Source organism: Grammomys surdaster, unplaced genomic scaffold (assembly GCF_004785775.1).
Source record: "Grammomys surdaster isolate TR1022 unplaced genomic scaffold, NIH_TR_1.0 172, whole genome shotgun sequence".
NCBI classification, from domain to species: Eukaryota; Metazoa; Chordata; class Mammalia; order Rodentia; family Muridae; genus Grammomys; species Grammomys surdaster.
In genome coordinates this window covers 476911-496426 of record NW_021604620.1, presented here as the reverse complement: position 1 = coordinate 496426, position 19516 = coordinate 476911, and the positions used below count along the sequence as shown (strand labels likewise).

At 47.6% G+C, this 19516-nt stretch overlaps 1 protein-coding gene across 2 annotated transcripts in view; it reads right to left on the bottom strand.

Moving 5' to 3' along the window:
• Zdhhc3 (zinc finger DHHC-type containing 3) overlaps positions 1–19516 on the bottom strand; it is a 47073-nt gene that overhangs the window by 14959 nt on the left and 12598 nt on the right. For both annotated transcript variants that reach the window (XM_028767283.1, XM_028767284.1), the window contains exons 2-5: positions 17011–17340; positions 6009–6133; positions 1237–1333; positions 556–637 (exon numbers count right to left, since the gene is read on the bottom strand). In XM_028767283.1, the coding sequence (XP_028623116.1) occupies positions 556–637; positions 1237–1333; positions 6009–6133; positions 17011–17316 (610 nt within the window). In that variant the 5' untranslated portion in view covers positions 17317–17340. The remainder of the gene's footprint in view (positions 1–555; positions 638–1236; positions 1334–6008; positions 6134–17010; positions 17341–19516) is intronic.

Sequence of the window (19516 nt, the reverse complement as noted above, 5' to 3'; positions counted from 1 at the left end):
ACACACACACACACACACACACACACACACACACACACACACACACACAAAACCAACGTTAAAAACCCTCTATGCCCTAAGCAAAAGTTAAAACTGGGTCTCTGGGAGGCCGGGTAAGATGACCTTGACTACAGTGCCCTGTTTAGAACTCTGTGTTGTTGGGGGAGGGGAGCTTGCCTAGTGTGGTCCCGGGTTCCATCCCCAGTGGTGTAAAGAGTAAAACAGGTACCTTGCAGACCAAGACTCAACGTTCTCTCCCACTGCTCTCCTCAGGATCCTGGCCTCTGCTGACTTGGGGCCTGTTTTCTCTTGAGACATGCTCAGTTAGATCCTGTCTAACTTATTAAGTTGCCTGTCTAAACTGAAGGGTCTGTTTCTTGTCATAAAGAAAAGGACTAGTGCCTCTTAGGGCCTGATCAGTCTGTAGGGCTTCAGAAGATGTAATAAATGAGGCTGGGCCTGGTACTACCCCCAGGGAACAGGACCCCAGGCACTCAGGTCCTATACCCTCTCTACAGAAGGAAGAGGAAACAAGGAAACCTTGGCAATACTCACTTGTCCAGTCTTCTTCAAAGCAATGCAGGAAGTGGAATCCCACCATGATGAGGGCGTGCAAGGAAATGAGAGCTATGTACATCTGAAACAGGAAAGCAGTGCTGAGCCATTGTTGGGATTCTCCTAACCGTGAGCCTCCTTGAGCAGCTACTCAGAACATGTCCTACATGAATGCTCTGCTAGCCGGAGGCCAGAAAGGTACCCGTGACTCCTCCAGGCCAGACCCCCTATTCTTGTTTTGAGTAGGATGTTAGCTATTCTTTGGCAATATGTGGAACCACAACAGAAGCACAACCTAAACACAGGCATGACTCAGGCTGTGGGGCACATAAAATCTGCTGCTGCTTCTAACTTACAGGCCACAGTGCCAACTATTCTCCATCTACCTGTAGCTCAGAGTTTGAGTCCACCAGCAACACTGCCTTCTTTAGCTATGTGGGCCTAGTGCTCGAGTGGTACCCAGAACATAGCACTTGCCTCCAGCTAGTCAAACCAAATCAGCTTCCTACACGCACAGAAAGTGAAGGACATCTGGTGAGCCAGAGAGGTCTTGAGAAGGCAGAGAGCCACACAGTAGGCAGTGTTCTCAACAGCAACAAAGACTGCTAAGAGTGCTAAGATTTTTCAAAGAAGTAATGAGTCCTCCTGCCTCATAGAGGCAGACTTCAGACACTGACTTACCGTAAATAGGACAAAGTACTTCTGGTTGTTTTCGCCGACACAGTTGTTGACCCAAGGACAGTGGTGGTCCATCTTGCGAATGCACCGCTTACAAACACTGAAATGACCCATAATTCAGACCTTCAGCAGGGGTAACCATCATACAGTTTGAAAACAATCACTACACAAGTAACAAAGCCGCAGGTACTGGGGTGACCTGGCTTCAGCTCGACACCTCTGCAAGAAGACTGGACTGCAGAGTCACGACTTCCGGGGTCAAGTCACTCCCCACTAGGAGTCAGAAGCATTTGCTTCTAAGGCGTCTGCACATGTTAACAGGCCAGAACTGGTCCAAGTAAGGGGCTATTCTGAAGCCTCATAAAACTTAGAAATGGGGTTTCCTGAGGAGACCAAGTTTGGGAAATGTTATTGTAGGACAGGATGCAGGGAAAGGGCTGGCAGGAGTCCAGAAGTTCTACTGAACACTAGCAGAAATGGAGTATACTTTCTCAAGCTGTAGGAAGTGTAGTAGCTTGGCAGACTTGGGTCTGCTGGGCTACCTTACTCAAGTGGTGGGTTTCTGTCAGTTTGACTCAGACGAGCAGAGGCTTCACACTGCCCTCCACCCTTTCTCTTCCCATCATTCCAAAGGCCTCATCTCATGACACAGGCAAGCTGCCAATAGGCACTGCTCAGAAGTGCTAGCCTGGTTCCATGATCTTCAGGAGCAGGAAGGCAAGACAAGAAAAGGAGGGCCAACATGGATGCAGAAACAAACAGTCAGCTCCAGCAACCATACCACTAGTCTGTCTGCTCTGTCTCTTCTGTTCCCAGCTCTAAAAATACACATGAAAACACATGTGAATTATGTACATAATAAATTGATTAACACTTTCGTTTGTTTGTTTTTCAAGACAAGGTTTCTCTGTGTAACCTGGTTGTCTTGGAAGTTGCTCTGTAGACCAGGCTGGCCCAGAACTCAAGAGACCCACCTGCTGCCTTTGTCTCCTAAGTGCTGAGATTAAAGGTGTGCATCACCATGTCTGACCTTCCCACACACAATTTTAAAGCACGCAAGTAGTGTAGAATGGTCTGCTCGCTATGTACCAGGCCTGTTCACCATGGATGGAATCACCACATCCTGTTTATTTTATGGGCATGCAAGCCAATGCATCGAGCTCTAGGGTCCTTTATCCCTACTCATTTGAGGAACAAACTTCTGAGAGTAGCTACTTCTTGCCTAGGCTCCTAAGCAGGTCCTCTTCCACCCTACTTATTTCTAGGGCAGCTTTCAAGTACATGCTCGAGTCAGTGAGGGGTCCACTGTAGAGAAGCACCAAGTGGCCAAGTGGCCTCTGGCTCTGTGGGCGATGGAGATTTTAAACGAGTTCTCATAGCAAAGCCATCCTTCACACTCTGAAGAAAAAAGGTGTGGAAGAGCCAGAAGCTGAGTTTCACAAGGGGCTAAGTTGTGCTGGGCAGTCAGGTTAGACAAACACATGCTTAAGGGAGCAGGGAAAGTGACTGTAGCCCTTGAGGGTAGTATAGGTGGATGTTTCCTGTTCTCAAGGACTGAGGTGCCTGCCAAAGCAGCACTTCTCTTCTCCTTGGGCCGGATGGCTTCATGCAGGGCAGGCAGGGCTCTAGGGCCCAAGGCTGTAGCGACTGAGGGTGAAGCAACAGTTACTGAACGCAGCAGATGCTCTCCACAGAGGTCTTTCTGGTGCTGGGCCTTCTAGATTTCCCTCACTTCTCCTATCTTTTATGCCACTGTTTTCTCCCGTCTACCACTTCCTCGCCACATTTCAGCCCCCTGATCTCAGGAGAGAGTGACAAGGCCTTTGGCTTAGATACATTAACAGGTCCACTCTTGGGTTGTGTTCCATCTCCAGGAGGCATAAGGAACAATCTTTGATGTGTAGCCTTTAAGCAGCTAGCAAAAGTTCTCTTAATGGTCCCGGGTGCTGGGCCAGCCTTAGACACACAGGAGCACTTATCATGCTGTTACGCTGCACAAATATGCCTGTCCTGACTCAGTGGAGGGACTCTGGGCTTAGCCTGGCTGGATCTGAGTGTGAAGGCTAGAGCTCACACAGACAGGAAGCAGGCAAAGAGAATGGGTGCAACCCCAAGAGAGCAGGGGAGAGACAGAGGGAGCCATGCTTTCACACAGAGGATTTCATTACACACCTCACTGACTCATAAAACTATAGGCAAGGTAACAAGCATCCCATACTCTAGATTAAAACAGCTCTGAAAAGACAATGAGGCAAGGAAAGAACAGAACAGGGATCCGAGGGCAGAGTTCCACTTTGTGGCTGGACAAAGAAACAGGCCCTCCAAACCAGCCTAGACTGCCATCCTGTTCCTCAGGTGAGCACCAGGTCACAGGACAATGTACTTGGTGACTGTGAGGACTGGAAAACTAACAACTGGAGTCTGTCAGGGTTCTAGGAAGCTGATGAGGGCTCAGCCTCAGTGTGTGTGGTGGGGTGGGGGTTATAGGAAGCATGGGGTGTTAGGCCCAGTCAACGCCAGGCTTACCTCCCCTGGGAACTTATCGTAGAATTTACAACAGCATAAACCCTCAGGATTCTACATGGCCTCTGGTCCTCACACATGGGAGGACCCCAACAGAATGAAAGCAGAAAGCTGGGCCTCACAGGGGCTAAGGTGTGGTGGGTAACCGGGTTAAACAAACACATGCTTGAGGGAGCAGGAAAGTGACTAGCCTGGGGTTATAGGTTTCTGCGAGAAGAAAACACCTACCTACAGATGCAGGGCTGGAAGGCAGACTCTAGATCAGTGGTTCTCAATCTGTGGGTCTTGACCCCTTGAAGGACCCTTTCACTAGGGTTTCATATCAAATAAATACCTTGCATATCAGATATTAACACATTATAATTCATAAGAATATCAAAATTACAGTTATGAAGTAGAAGAGGAATAATTTTATGGTTAGGGTCACCACAACATGAGGAACTGAATTACAGGGTTACAGCATTACCAAAGTTGAGAAGCACTGCCCTAGATGGAATGTTTTGTGCTTGGCTGTGATCCCCACCAGAGTTCTGGGAAGGGAGACAGTATCAACTTCTACAGACTCTACCAGAAGCAGGGATATAGAAGGCAGGCAGGCAGGCAGGCAGGCAGGCAGACACACACACACACACACACACACACACACACACACACACACACACACACACTTCTCTAACCAGGACCACATAGCAGCCTCTGAGCTAACAGACCATGAACCTCCTCAGTATGTGTCATGTTCTGAATAGCCTGGGTCACCATACACCACCATAAAACAGCAGCTGTCAGCATACATTTTCTGGGGCAGACACAGGTATTTCAGTGCGCTCACAAGGTTACTCTGAACCAGCAGTTCTTGCTGTGCTCAGACTGTTTCCTGGCACTTGGATGTCCACTTTGGTTCATTTTGGGGTGGAGGTGAAGAGCTGGCGGTAGCTGTCGTAAAGAGAACATCAGGTGTTGGGCCACACAATAAGGAGAGAGAGAAAAGCACCACTTGGTAGAGTGACAGCTGTTTCCTGAAAAGTTAACTCTCTGGTTCCTGCCCTAGCCTCTGTATCTTTAACCACCTTCACATGGTCTCGGTCGCTCACTGCTGGTCACTCATAGCTAGTTACATTCAGTCCTCACAACGAGGAAGGGACCTGGCCTGAGAACTGCACTGGATTTTAAAACACAAACCTCTCCAGCTTCAAGGTCAGGCCTCCGGGGTGGAAGAAGGGTAATAAATGCTATCTCAGGAAGCAAGCCTCAACACACCTCAAAGGCAAGTTTAAAGCAAGACTGAGCTCCTCAGGAAAAGCAGAGCTTACCCACCCAACACTCATAGCTGCCACTGTGTAAATCCCCTTCAAACCGGAGGCCCTAGGTAAACACTGAGAACCATGAGGCCCCAGAGCCAGAATCCAGACCTGTCTCAAATATCCACTTGCTGTGTGACCTTACAGCAGTCATTCAACACCATGAGGCTAGCTTCCCCATCCCCACTTATCTCTAGGAGTGGCCATGAAGACAGAAGTGAGATTGGTGATGAGGAGAGAGGGAAGACTGAGGAGCTGACTGACACCAGGGTGACAGAAATACATCCTTTCACTGAGACTACACAAGACCTTTCAGCCACTCAGTGATCTCTTGCTTATTCACAATCTCCCTCCCTCCCTCCCTCCCTCCCCCCCCCCCCCTCCCTCCCTCCCTCTCTCTCTCTCTCTCTCTCTCTCTCTCTCTCTCTCTCTCTCTCTCTCTCTCTCTCCAGTGTTTCAAGCTAGCAAAGCAATTTCCTCCAAACTCTTCTCACTCCAAACATATAGCATGTTGTAAAGATAACCAAATGACACTCTAGGTCTTTGTAATTTGCCATTTATAGATCCCTTAAAATGAAGAAATGCAATTTTTAGCTCCACATCCTCTCATCAAGAAGACCCAAAGAACCTTGATGATACAAAGGGAACTCCCAGAACAGCTCAGAAAACAGGCTTCTGCTTAAGAACTGTGCTTGTCTCATGCACTGTGAGTGTTGTTTCAAGGAAGGTCTGAGTGGTGCCTTTGTCTCAACGACTGGACACTCACAGATTGGCCAAGGCTTTGAGGTATCAGGAAATCAGGAATCTCTCAATGTTACAGACGCTGAATAAGAGGTTTCGTCAGGCATCCCTTGCCCACACAAATGCCTTTTCCAACCTAGTGGTCACTCCTTGCCTGGGTGGGACACTCAGAGGTCCCAGTGCTGGCCTGGTGCTGTGGAGAGCCCACGGTACCTGCAGTGGTGTGCCCGGTCAGGCTTGATGCTGCAGCACTTGGGACACTTGTACACCACTTGCCCAGGCTTCAGCTGAAGGCTCTCGATGAACTCTTTAGTAGCATTTCCTTTGGGCACTGCCCCCTAAGAGAACAGGAAAGGCATCAGGGTCAGTTGTCACTCTGTAGTGGAGGCAATGATGTCAAAGCCCCACACACATGGGCTCTGTGCTCCAGATCACAATAGGCCATACTGACCTTGGGATTAATGTTTTGCTTTCATTTGTCAGCACTGTTTTTGTTTATCTATTCTTCCCCCTGGGAACATCATGGTAGTGGTTGGGCTCACTGACTCTTCAGAGCAGGGCCTTTGGGAAGGGCCACTGCTGAAAGCATATCCCACAGCTCACCTCTTCCATGCCAAAACATGCTGCCTGATAGTCAGTGGCTTCTGCTTTCCTTTTGTTACCTGTGTGACTATTCTGAAGGATGGACACTGTATTCAGAAACAGGCGCCTTTGGTACCTGACATGGCACTCCACACCGGTAATGTTAATACTTGTACTCTGGTTCTACAGTCTGTTTGGATTCTGCACACATCTGAACAGGACACAGACAGAACACCAACTTGTGCAGGGTCTCAATAGCCAGTGCCACCAAGTACCTACCTGAAGCCAAGCCCTGTGCTCACCATTCGTCACTATGGACTCAGTCTCCAGGATTTGTGTTTTCCTCCCACATGTCCACCTTGCTTTCCCCACAGGTGCTGGGGCATATGTGCTGTGGAAATTACTGCACTAAGAGATCAGAGGAGGCAATAACTAATAACCAATAACTAATAACCAAGGGACAGAAGTTATAAGACACTGATGTTAAGGGCCGCTGAGGAATGGAAGGACATGCTCCAGGTAGAGCTGTGGGACAAAAGTGACCACAGAGCTCATGCCAGGCCATAGGCTAGGGGTGGGGGATTCTCTCTGGGTGGCCCAGCGTCATCAGTGGTACAGGCAGATGCTTAGGCCCCCGTGCTTCGTGAGCCAGATAAGCAGATGAACAGAATGACTACTGGTGGTTCACTAAGGACACAGCACAAGTGGAAGAGAGACGCAGGTACCAGACATGACAAAGCCTGTAGAACAGAACTAGCTAAGACTGTGGGTGAGGTGGTGACAGGAGAGAAGCACCAACAGGGGGTGAACTTTCAGCTGCTGGTAGACTGTCAGCCATACCAGAGTAGCAGAGAGGCAGCTGGCCCAGGAAAAGGTGTCCAGCACGATGGCTTGAAGTATTATGGATCAAGAAAAAAGGAGCAATTAGTGGTATAGCACAGGGGCACTAACTAGGTCTGCTTTAAGTCTAAGCCCCACACTTGAAAGTGGTGTGGCCACAACAGGTGCCATCACTGTGCTTTTGCTTCCTAATAAGTGACCCATTTATCCAGTACCTGGGATTTACAGCAACAGGAAGTTTATGGGAGGCGCTCGGGTGGTGCTCTCCACAGCCGAGTGCTCAGGAGAAGGTCATCCAGACTTGGAGTGCAGCAGTGCACCAACACTGAAGCTGTGAAGCTCTACAACACGCCTAGACTCTAAGGAGCACTGCTGTACAAGGTCAGCAGGGAGAGAGCCTGTGCACCCGCGCTGCACAACAAACCTAATAGGATCCAGAGAGGGGGTGTGGGGGGGGAGCTTCACACCGAGCACCTCTCCCTCCACCCCTGACTAAGTCTGACAAACTGGAACAGGCCAGCGAGGCAGAAGAAACAAGAGCTGGTTGTTAGGTTCTATCCTATGCAAGAATTTTAGGAAGGGAAAAACTTCTTAAGAAATGCAAAGACACATGCAAGTTGTGATTTGCTTTTGCCACCGAGAAGATGCCTCACAGGGAACAGACTCCAGCTAAAGTGACTGCAGACACCGATGCAGTGAGGTGGGCCAGGAAAGTAGGTGCCAGCCCCCAGAACTTCCTATAGACCTTAGAGAGCCCACACAGGGCTGCCAGAGGAAGTCCCCTTGTAAAGGTAACCAGAGCCTCATGTAATATTCTCATTATGCTTATTAGTCAGCTGGTGATTAGTCTTCCTGAAAGTGTGCCTCCAATTATACAAACCTCCCAGAAGGCTCCTTCCCACCTGGCCAGCGACCTGAGCCTGTGATGAAAGTGCCTTGAGGTTTCCAGCAGGGTCCCCTCCCCACCTTCCACAAAATTGCCTCTTCCACACTTGTCTGCTGGAATCTCAGGACTGTGGAAACTTACTACCTCATGGAGAGGAACTGATAAATACTTGCTTATATTTTTTTCAAAAAGAAAAATAAGAAAATATAGGGGGTGGAGAATTGGCTCAGTGGTTAAGAGCATTGACTGTACTTCCAGAGGTCCTGAGTTCAATTCCCAGCAACCACATGATGGCTCACAACCATCTGTAATGAGATCTGATGCCCTCTTATGGTGTGTCTGAAGACAGCTACAGTGTACTCACATACATTAAATGAAGAAAGAAAGAAAGAAAGAAAGAAAGAAAGAAAGAAAGAAAGAAAGAGAGAGAGAAAGAAAGGAAGAAAGAGAGAAAGAAAGAAAGAGCGAGCAAGGGAGGGAGGGAGGGAGGAAGAAAGAAAAAGAAAATATAGAGATAGGAAAGGGGGAAAGAAAAAAACCTGATTTGAAAAACCTGATTTGATCACCCAAGAGAAGTATTACCTACATTGTGAAGTACTTTACAAGTCTTTTCTCTTGATACACAGTAGGCTGTGAACACTTAAAACCACAGCAGCCCCATGACAAAGCAAGAGAAAATGTGGCTAACTCAGTCCATAAAAGCATGGAGAAGTCGCTGGAGGTTTTCCGTGCTGGGCATGGCATAGCCCTCTCTGCTCCTGTTCAGTGATATTCTGGCTGCCATGTTATCCAGGCTAGAAACGTAGTGGCAAACTTCAGGCAGGTCTTCCCCGCCTGCGATTCCCTTCCTCTCCTCTGCTAAGGCTACTTCTGCCTAAAACTGCCCTTATCCCACAGTCTTCTCCACACCACCATCACGGGCTTTCCTGGCCCTACCAGCTGCCGATTACTTCTAAAGCAAACATTCTAAATTGTGAATGCCCGTATGATTTTTGTCATAAAGCACTCACTAGCTCCCTGGTGATTATGGATCAGAGTTTGAGCTCCTGGGTCAGGTGCACAAGCCACACCTGACCCCAGTCTAGTGCTGGGTTCCTCCTGTCCCCAGGACAACATGTTAGCTCCATCTAAAGCCCTCTAGGAAGTTTGGCAAGAAGCATTCAAAGTCCTCTGTCCCCATTTCAAAACCACTGTCTTCTTCCTCAGAGCCTGAACCTGGGGAAGTGCTCACAGCAGGACACTACAAGCAACTTTGACTTCCACAGTCTACGCTAGCATTCTCAAGACACACTGTAAAATTACATACGGCATCTCCAACATGACTGTGAATTCCCAGGAGGACAGAGACAATGTATTCCAACCTATAGCCTAGCAAATTGCTCAGGGCCTGGCGTTAGGCCTGCATTCAATATAGCTGAGCCAAACAATAATGCTACAGCAGACATTTATTGAGTACTTATAAAGTACAGGCATAGTTTCAAATGTTTTGTGACTGAAAGCATTTTTTTTCCAGTTAATTTTGAAAAAAAAAAAATCTACGAGTGGGCAAAGGCTATGTGCTCCCTCATTTTACAGCAGAAGTGAGTAGAGCAGAGACAGCTCCCAGGACAGTGTGGCTAAGGGCAGCAGACTGAGGATCCAGGCCCAGGACAGCGTGGCTAAGGGCAGCAGACTGAGGATCCAGGCCCAGGACAGCGTGGCTAAGGGCAGCAGACTGAGGATCCAGGCCCAGGACAGAGTGGCTAAGGGGCAGCAGATTGAGGATCCAGGCCCAGGCAACAGACAAGGCACAGGCATGTTTATTAGGCAGGTTTACTAAGAGACTTAGACTGAGAAAAGCTTTTTTCTTTATTGTTTTGATGCTATCTATCACACTCAACTGCCAATGACTGTATTAACAGTACATGAATAAGAAAATTAAAAATAAGGCTCGTTTCAATCATACCTAGCATAAAGCACACAAAGGAAAGCAGTGGAGACAAGAAACTCCCAACAAGAGACTGAATTTAAAAGGAGAAAAGCAGCAGCAGCAGGAGGAGGAGGAGGGAGAGGAGGGTGTGGTGGTACACAGAAACAGCTGGGTCTCTGAATTCAAAGCCAGCCTGATCTACACAGCCAGTTTCAGGCCAGCCAGGACTATACATTGAGACCACATTACAAGAAAGGAAAAAAGAAATGGAGCTGGAAGGATGGCTCAGTGGTTAAAAATACTTGTTGCTTTTGCAGAGGACCTGAGTTCAGTACCCACATGAGGTGGCTCACACACCTAGCTCCAGGGGGAATCCAACACCTCTGGCCTCCACAGGCACCAGCACAAATGTGTACACACCCACTTACATGTACATACATACACATAATTGAAAATAATAAATACAACTGAAAAGAAAGATTATGCATCACTGATTCTTTCAAATGATATCAAGGACTTGGCATTGCTATCCACTTGCAGCAAGAGAATGAGAGGTACTGTGATCTCAAGGCTGGTGTCACATATGCATACCTGTTGGTTTGGGCAAAAATGTCCCTCACAGCTAGCACCCCCAGGAGATGGATGGCCACTATCTGTATACAAAGGCTGGAGGTAGGTGACCCAGATAGGACTTTTTCTTCTGGTTTTGTAGCTCGTTCAGAGACAGGTGTGAGGAGCCCCTTGACATAAGAGGAGTCTGAACCCTACACTGACCCCGGATGACCCTAACCAGCGAAGGGAACACACCAGAATAAAGTCTCCATCAAGAAACACCAGTTATAGTGAATTGAGCCCCAGTGTTTCCACTGATGATGTGCACAGTGAAGACTACAGTGTTCTCAGAAAGTCACAGAAACTGGTGTTCTGTAGAGGGGTTCACAGGGACTTGAAGTGTGGTACCGGCAGGCAGATTCTCTTTCTTAGCACTTTAGTCAAATTGAGCAGATTTATACCACGTCTTTCTTCAGTTCTCAGACTTGAAATAATTTATGGGGTAGTAAATGGTTAGGCCCAAGGAAAGAAAAGGCAGAAAGGAGCTGACCACATAGGGTCATGCAATTGTGGCAACTGTGCAATGTGTGGCTTTAAACTTCCTGGCAGCAGGGACTGTGCCTCAGTTTCAGTGTCTTTTGGGAAAGACATTGCCAAAGAATACAGAACCAGAATGTATCTGTAGCTGGGAAGGAAGAGATGGAGAAAGCAAAGGGGTGAGGGGCAAGGGGTAGGAAGAGCTCCAAGACAGGCTATCTTCAACGGTGCCTCCTCTAGAAGCCAGAGGCATTTGGGCAACTTCTTCATGTACCTTACTTGCCCCAGGACCTGCTTGGGCCTGAACACATATATACCACTTCCATTTGGTACAGGATTGCTGCTGTGCACGTCCTATTTTATGACTCGGTGGGGATAAAACCCAGCTCATGATAGCCACCTCCGGTTGTATGGTAACTTGGTGGCCCATTATTAAATGTTTAGTTTCAATTAAGGCTCAATGGCAGGCCAAGAGGTGATTCTCAAAGGGAGAGTAAGTTGTCTGCAGATGACGGTAGAGCCTTGCTCCCAAAATCTCAAAGGTCTCTTCTGTGACTCACCTATAAGGGCCTGCCACAGGCTCCAAACCACATCCCTATCTGCCACTGCCACTTCAATTATCACTGGGTCTGCTGGACCGTATGGCCAAGTGGTAGAGCAGCCTGCACAGTAGCATGGATCAGAGCCTTCTCCTATTCCAGGCCTTACTCAAAGCCTGCAGCTTTCCAAGTCACTTGGTATATGGGCCCAAGTAATACACTCAAGTGTGCTGACTCCAGAATCAATAAAGCCACTAAATGTTGCACTAAATGTCTTTCTTGCTGGTGGGAGGAACCAGGTGCAACAAATTATCCTTTACCCTAGGATGAATATCTCTGTGTCCCAAACCACTGGATTCCTAAAAATTCAACTGAGGTAGAAGGCCCCTGAATTTTGGATTTATTTCCTATCCTCTGATGTTTCTATGTGTTAATAACAAGTCCACAGTGCTTGTTACCTCCTCCTCACAGGTCTAATCAGCATGTCATCAATATTTTGGATCAGTGTGCTATATATACCCTGTGGAAGAGACAGATGATCCAGCTCCCTTTGAGTGTAACACAGGGATGAAAGTTAAAACTATAAAGGTAGACTGCTATACCACTGGTCCTGCCAACTGAAAGAAATTGCTTCTGGTGGTCCTTATAGGCAAGTAGTGGGGAGAAGGCATGTGCTAAATCAAGAGCTGCAGACCAACACCAGGAGACATTAACTGGCTCAAGTAAGGACACCATAGCCGCTGCAATGGAGTCACTGCTTGATTAAGTTTGTGACAGTCAACTGTTATTCTCTATAATCTCGTTTGTACAGCCAAATAGGACAGTTAAAGGAAAAAGTGGTGGTATCTGGATCTTTCTGTATCTTTCATGTCCTTGATGGTGGCACTAATTTCTGCACTTCCTCCAGGGATGTGATACTGGTTTTGGTTTTCTATTTTCCCTGGCTGAGGCAACTCCAATGGTTTCCATTTGTCCTTTTCAATCATAACATCCTTTACTCCACAGGTTCGAACCAATGTGGGAATTCTGCCAACTTTAGTATCTATCCCAATGATACATTCTGCAGCTGAGGAAACAACCACAGGATAAGTGCCTGTGGAACCAATCCAGATCTCCAGAACATAGAAAAGTGCCGTGGGTGAGAGTACACAACTCAGAGTGGGCAAGAACAGCACCCAGCACGACCAAACTCCAGCAGAGCCTGTTCTCACTATGCACATCCAGCCCAGAGGCTGAGTGAGGTGTCTGTGTGCCTCTTGGTCCCCCCTCCCCCGCCTCTGTCTCTGTCTCTCTCTTGTTGACAGGCCTTTTTCTTCTCCAGTTTCAAATGGCATCATTTCTGTGTTCCGTAACACACATTGGGAATAAGTTCTCTCTTCCCCTAGCTGTGCTCGAGTCCACAACTAACTGCTAGTGGTTCAGAAAGCCATCATGGCTGAATTCTTCTAGAGTTACGTCTGGAATGAGGCGATCCAGTTGGAGGTGGTACAGTGATTATCTGTTGGGAGACCATGATACCTTTTCTGTTTCCCTTTCTCTTTTCTCCCCATCTTTCTCAGTGCTAACCAAAAAGGCATATAATCCAAATATTATTTATAACCTCAGGGTGTAAGCTGTTTTCCCAAAATTATAGACAGTAAGAACTCCTGATACATAAGACATCTCTTCTCGACTGGGAATTTGCCTATAACACACAGTGATTCCAAGCTAGAAACAGATTCCACTTGCTGATGAAGGAGGAGCCTCTAGTTGATGTGTGTTTGGCCGAGATCTGGACTCCTGACTCTGTGGTACCTTGCTGGTGACCCTTTGTATAGATGTACTTACTGTTTTACATACGGGTCTGCATATGTCATCATGTGCTTCTGGCAGAGGCATGAAGACCCTGTAATGGGCTCATCCACAGGACATGCTGTGACATGCTTCCCTCATTAACAGTAGTTTTTTTTTAACAGATTCTTCACTTACATCCATGGGTAGCTACTTGGTGCTCAGGACTGTGGCTCTCATTTACTGTGGTGGTTACTTTTAAGTGCCACAGTCTAGAATTACCTGGAAGAGAGTCTCAATGTGGTCTATATCTGGTTGACCTTTGAGCACATCTCAGGGGGAAGGGAGAGATGACTGTTTCGGTTACATTCACTGATGGGGAAGAGCTAGCCCAAAGCAGGCAGCATCATTCCCTGGGTTGGGGTCTTGCACTGTATACGAGTGAGAAAGTAAGCCCAGCAAGCACAAGCATGCCTGCATTCCTTTACTGCTCTCTGCTTTTGACTGTGGATGGCTACTTCAAGAATCTGCTGCATTCTTCCTTGCATGACAGACTGTAACCTGAACTGTGAGCTAAAAGAAACTCCCCAAGTTGCTTTTGTCAGAGCATTTTATTACAACAGGAAAGAAACCTAAAATTACTACCTAGGATTGGAAGCTAAGCAAGGAGAAACCCAGGTTCTGCTGCAAGGGCTCCTGCAGAGGTCCCTGCAGTAAGTAGGAGAGCACAACTTGTGGGAGCAGCCCAAGTGCCAGCAGGCTCTTCCTGGTGGTGCCCAGCTCCCACCTTCTAAGTCTATACAATGAGTCCATCTAGCACCACTCAGTTCTTCCTGGCTTCCACTGCTCACATAACCCTTTGCCTGCACCTAACACACAGCAGTTTGACCACAGAGAAGCTTGGTTTGGCTTCCTAACTCTACTCTTTACTAGCCTTTCTCATGCAGCAAGTGGCTCCAGCATCCACAGTTGTTCCTGGTCAGACTGAAGGTTTTCTTTGTGATCAATCTTCATTTGTCAGTTTTCCTCAGACCTGGCTGAATTCAAGGGCTCCAGGAACATTTTCAAGTGTGTTAATACCTAGAGCTCTGCCCCTCCAACGACTAGACTAGAACCCCTGAGGGCAGGGGGCAGGCACCTCCACAGATTACTTTTACTATGTAGCCAGACTTAAGAATCAGTGGCTTAGCCAGGTGTGGTGGTGAATGCCTTTAATCCCAGCACTTGGGAGGCAGAGGCAGACAGATCTTTATGAGGTCTACAAAGAGAGTTCCAGGACTTACACAGAGAAACCCTGTCAGTCCTGTCCTGAAACAACAACAAAAACAGCAACAGAACCTGTGGCTTAAAATAAGCTCCAAATTCATCAGCTTTTGTCCTCTTAGCATGACCCAAGCTAGTGTCATGCTTTAGTCTTGTCCTTCTGCAGGTCCCACCAGAACCTCACTGCAAGTGCAATGTCCTTACACTTGTTTCCCAAGGTTGAGGACCCTACAAGGGCTAGTAAGATCCTGCCTCTGTGGCCTGTTTCACCATGTTTTAGTCTCAAGCTCCAAGCTCAGGCCTTTGAACCTCCTTTCTCTTCTGCCTGAATCTAGAAATCTTCCCATGCCCTGGCCTGCAGCTTCAGCCCATTCAGGTCAGCTCCAAAGGTATGACTGTGGAGAGGCCTTCTGGAATTACCCTGAGCCGGTGGGGTAACTTTGAAGCCTTCTATACTCTCTCATTGCTCTTCCAGCACTCAGCATTCTACCATTATCATCTCATTAATTCCTGGAATGTGAGATTCCAGAGGGCAGAGGTTCCATCTGCCTTATTCTCAGCTTTACCTGCTGCTTAGGAAAGAACCTCTTACAGGGCTGGCATCCAGTCAATACAACTGTTCATCCACCCAGCAGTGCCCAGTAGGGCCTTGCACTGTTGCTACAGACATCCTTGTCCAATGATACTCTGGTCTTGTCACTCTTTAGTTAAAAATTCTTACTGCCAGACTTGGCGGCACACATCTTTAATCCCAGTGCTTTTAGGAGGCAGAGGCAGGCAGATCTCTGAGTATGAGACCAACCTGTTCTACACATTGAGTTCCAGAGCTACACACCGAGAACCTGTCTCATAAATAAATAAATAAATAAATAAATAAATAAATTGGGGCTCTAGACTCTTTCCTCTTCTTTGTTCTTCCATAACCACAGGGACTCCAAAGGTAAATCCACATGCCCTGGTCTTCCCACCCCAACCACGAGCTGTGGAGAGGAGCCACTGCCTGCTTCCTGTGTGCGGGGTTCTCCTTGCCCTCAGCTCTCCACCTCTCAGCACCAACCCTGGACTGACACCCCTCCCTGCTTGTCCATAGCAAACTACACTTCCTCTGGCAGGGCTGTCCTCACCTGTCTTTCCAACAGAGGCATCTTGATGGGAGAGTCGGTACTGAACTGTGAGCTGAAGAGAAGAATATAATTTCCTTCACTGTCTCCAATAGCAAGGGCATCACACAAATTTCTGAATAAATCTTTAGTTTGTTTTAACTCGTTTATACCCTTGTGTATGGGGCACTTTCAAGAATATACTAGCTCTTCACTCCCTTAGGTGGTGAATGGTCCACTCTCCAGGAGGTAACATCAACAGTGGGTCCCAGGTCCCAGGTAATTCTAGCTGGACCAGCCACACTGGTAACCGAGCCAGGAAACTGCCTTAACAATCCACCTTCAAGAAGGAAACTGGCTCAGACCTGTGGTCTGTGTTGTACTTTCCTGAGGCTCACAGAAACTGTGGTAGCCATTAGCTGAACGTTCTCAATTTAATGGCTATCACCCCCATACCAAAACAGTTAATCCACAGGGAGGGTTCACCAAGTTACCTGCATGGGTATTTTCCATATAATGAAAAGTCAGAAGGGCTTGATTCAGGATATAAGAAATATTCAGTGGCCTTTGCCTCAGTTGATATATTTATCTAAGTCATTCACTGAACAAGACAATAGTTTTACCCACAGATACTCAGAGGTGTCTGTTGTAGTGCCAAACAAGCCTGGCCAGCTTTTCAGGAAAAGAAAAATCTTTTTCCCCCTGACAACAAGGTGTCTCATTATGTAGCCCTGGCTGGCCTCTACCTGCTTCTGCCTCCCTGGGGCAAAAGGTGTGTGCCACCCCCACCAAACCTTAAAAAAGGATTCTTGTGTAAGCTAAGTGAAAACTAAATCCATCCATATCCTGAAACTGGATGTGGCCTGCTATAGCATCAAACCAGCCCAGGTCTCCACTAGCCTCCTCCAGCTTGCTTTCTGCTCTGAACATCTGGCCCAGTCTCTAAGGTTATCGGAATACATCTTCAAACAGAGGCTGGCTTTCCTCTTGATAGCAGGCGTATCAAACACACACAGCAGTGTGTAGCCAGCACCATTCAACCTGCCCCCATGCACTCTGATATAGGTACTGACCCTTCCTCCCTAAAGTTCCAATGAGAAGCAGCAAACTTTTCCACCCAGCCCTGGCCATCCTTTTTTCACATTCCCAAGATCCATGGTGAGCATGCAGGCTATGGCCATGCCAGGGCCTGAAGGGGAGAATGTGGGCTGGTCAAAAGGAGCCCAGACATACTCACGGGGTCCGTCAGCATGGCCCGGCAGTGGGAGGCCAGGGCCAAGAAGGCCAGCAGGTTGAACACAATTCCGTTGATGATGCTGTAAGCGTAGTCTCGGGATGGAATCAGCATGACAAAGAGGACTACAAACTCCGCATAGAGGACCAGAAACCAGGTGACAATGGCACAGGCAATGCCACAGCCATCGCGGATAAACCACATGGTTCCTGAGGGACCAGGGAAGGGAGGTGGGGCACACTTCTCTGGTTGGAGGTATTCTGGTTTCCGCTCAATGTCTCGGAAGTGATGGGTGGGGATAAGCATCATCAGCTATTCTGTCCATACTGGCATCTGAAAGGGAAGGGAGCAGAAATATGGTGTGTTACCTCAGCAATAAGGACATGTGACAAGTGAACCCTCCCAAAGTGAACCAAGAGAGTTTGTATGTGCACTCCCCCCACGCACAGACACACAGACACACACACACACATGCACGCGCGCACACACACATAGACACTGCCTCAGCACCTCTTCCCTTAAGGGCTGACCTCTCTGCCCTCACCACTGTAAAGCAAGAATGCCTTCCCTAAATCTTCACATAAAGGTGAGAATGAAGAGACCAGACAGAGCAATGCCTTGCCCAAGAGCAGGCAAGTCAGACAGCAGTACAGCAACTGGAGGTAGGGCTAGAGCCTAAGTCTCCCTGACTGTGAGACCACTGGGCAAACAGTCCATTAAATTAAATCCGGGAGCACTGAACTGAAATGGCTTGCCTTCTAGGACAAGAGCTCTGAGTTCTGCTCTCTTTGTGAGTGATGGGGCAAAGAGTAGAGATATTGGACAGTGTGTTCAAAGGTATTTCCTACCACAAGCCACTATGTTCTCACCTGTGAAGCACTGTCCCTGCCGGGGTTGTTGGTATCAGAGCTAGAGGGCTTTGGGGAGGGTCTCATGTTGAACATCCTGCATAGCTCACTGGCCATGCACAAGTAGTCTCTTGGAAAGACATTACTGCAGTGGAAAGTGATGGGTAACTAACTTCCTTCCTAACAGTTACAACCCTGACCTCTGGAGATAAAATAACTAAGAACTAGGAATGAAACAGAACAAAGATAGTGAAATAAGCATGAAAATGCTGTAAGGAAACCATTACTTTGTATGCTAACTTTAACAACAACAACAACTACTACTACTACTATTAGTTTTTGAGACAAGGTTTCTCTGTGTAGCCCTGGCTGTCTTGGAACTCTCTTTGTAGACCAGGCTATCATCCTTGAACTCACAGAGATCCACCTATCTCTACCTCCAGGGTGCTGGGATTGAAGGTGTGGAACCACCATGCTTGGTTAGATAAAAAATAAAATAAAAATAAAGAAAAGCTTTAAACAAACAAAAAAGAGAAGTAACTAAGAATCAGTATTGGCCAGCCATCCACCACAGGCTAAAGGACAGAGAACAGAGCGCCTCTGTTCATCTCAGCTGCTAACTTGTTGCAACACCATCCAGAATTCTCACTGAGAATCTGATGGCTCAGCTCCTTCCCGGAGACAGAAAGCACAGAAAGGAAGGTGTATGGAGCAGTCACTCTACAGTTGAGGAAATGGCCATGTGCAGCCCCAGCCCGTGGTCTTTTGAAAGCTCTGGGTTTCAATGGCTTTGTTAGACTAACTTAAACTCGAATCCTCCTCCTTCCTCATCAGAAAGAAGATATGGTTGGCACAGAGCATAGCCATGAAAGCAGGAAAGCTAACCGTAGAGTGAAATGTTACTTAGGCTCATCATACACAGTCCAGCTCTGCTCCAAACTAGCGTAAGATTCAAGACAGACAGGTAGCTAAGTGTGTGCCACATGCCTATCTAAAGGAACAGAGTAACAAATTAAAGCACTGTCTACAGCAGGTACACAGTGCTGGGGAACAAAGTTGTAACAGACACAAAGTAACTTTCTCTGTTGTGACACAAGGGCTCTAGCTGAGCAATCCTCTGCTTGCTCTCCAGAGGAAAGTGACAGTTCAGTGCTGCCTGAACAACATACAGGCATTAAAAGATGGAGGTTCACCTTCTGAAGCACTAAGCAGGACAGTAGGAAACTGAAGACCAGGAATGTCTAGGTACTGACCTGTGCCTAGCAAATTCTAGAACCTTAGAATTCTATTCAACTACAAATCAAACCCAATAAATAGCTACTATCCCACAACAGAAGAGCAACAACCTCCAGGGGCGGGCTTTCTTCCATTGAGTGGATTCACACGTTTGTCACCGGTGCTCCAGCAGTTACACTGAAGCTGACCCTACAGACTGCCCCTGGTGGAAGAGAGCTGCCCAGCTGAGGTGGGGGCTGCATCAACATACAAGCCTCAAGTACCTACTCTGAATCCTAACAGAAAAGTTGCTGAACCCAATTGCCACCCACTAAGAAACAGGTCACCGTGACTCAGCTTCCTCTGTGATGTAGATGACCAGTGACAAACACTCCATTGCCCCGACAGCACATCCTCCTGTCATCTCCCTCACGATAGTGCTCCAA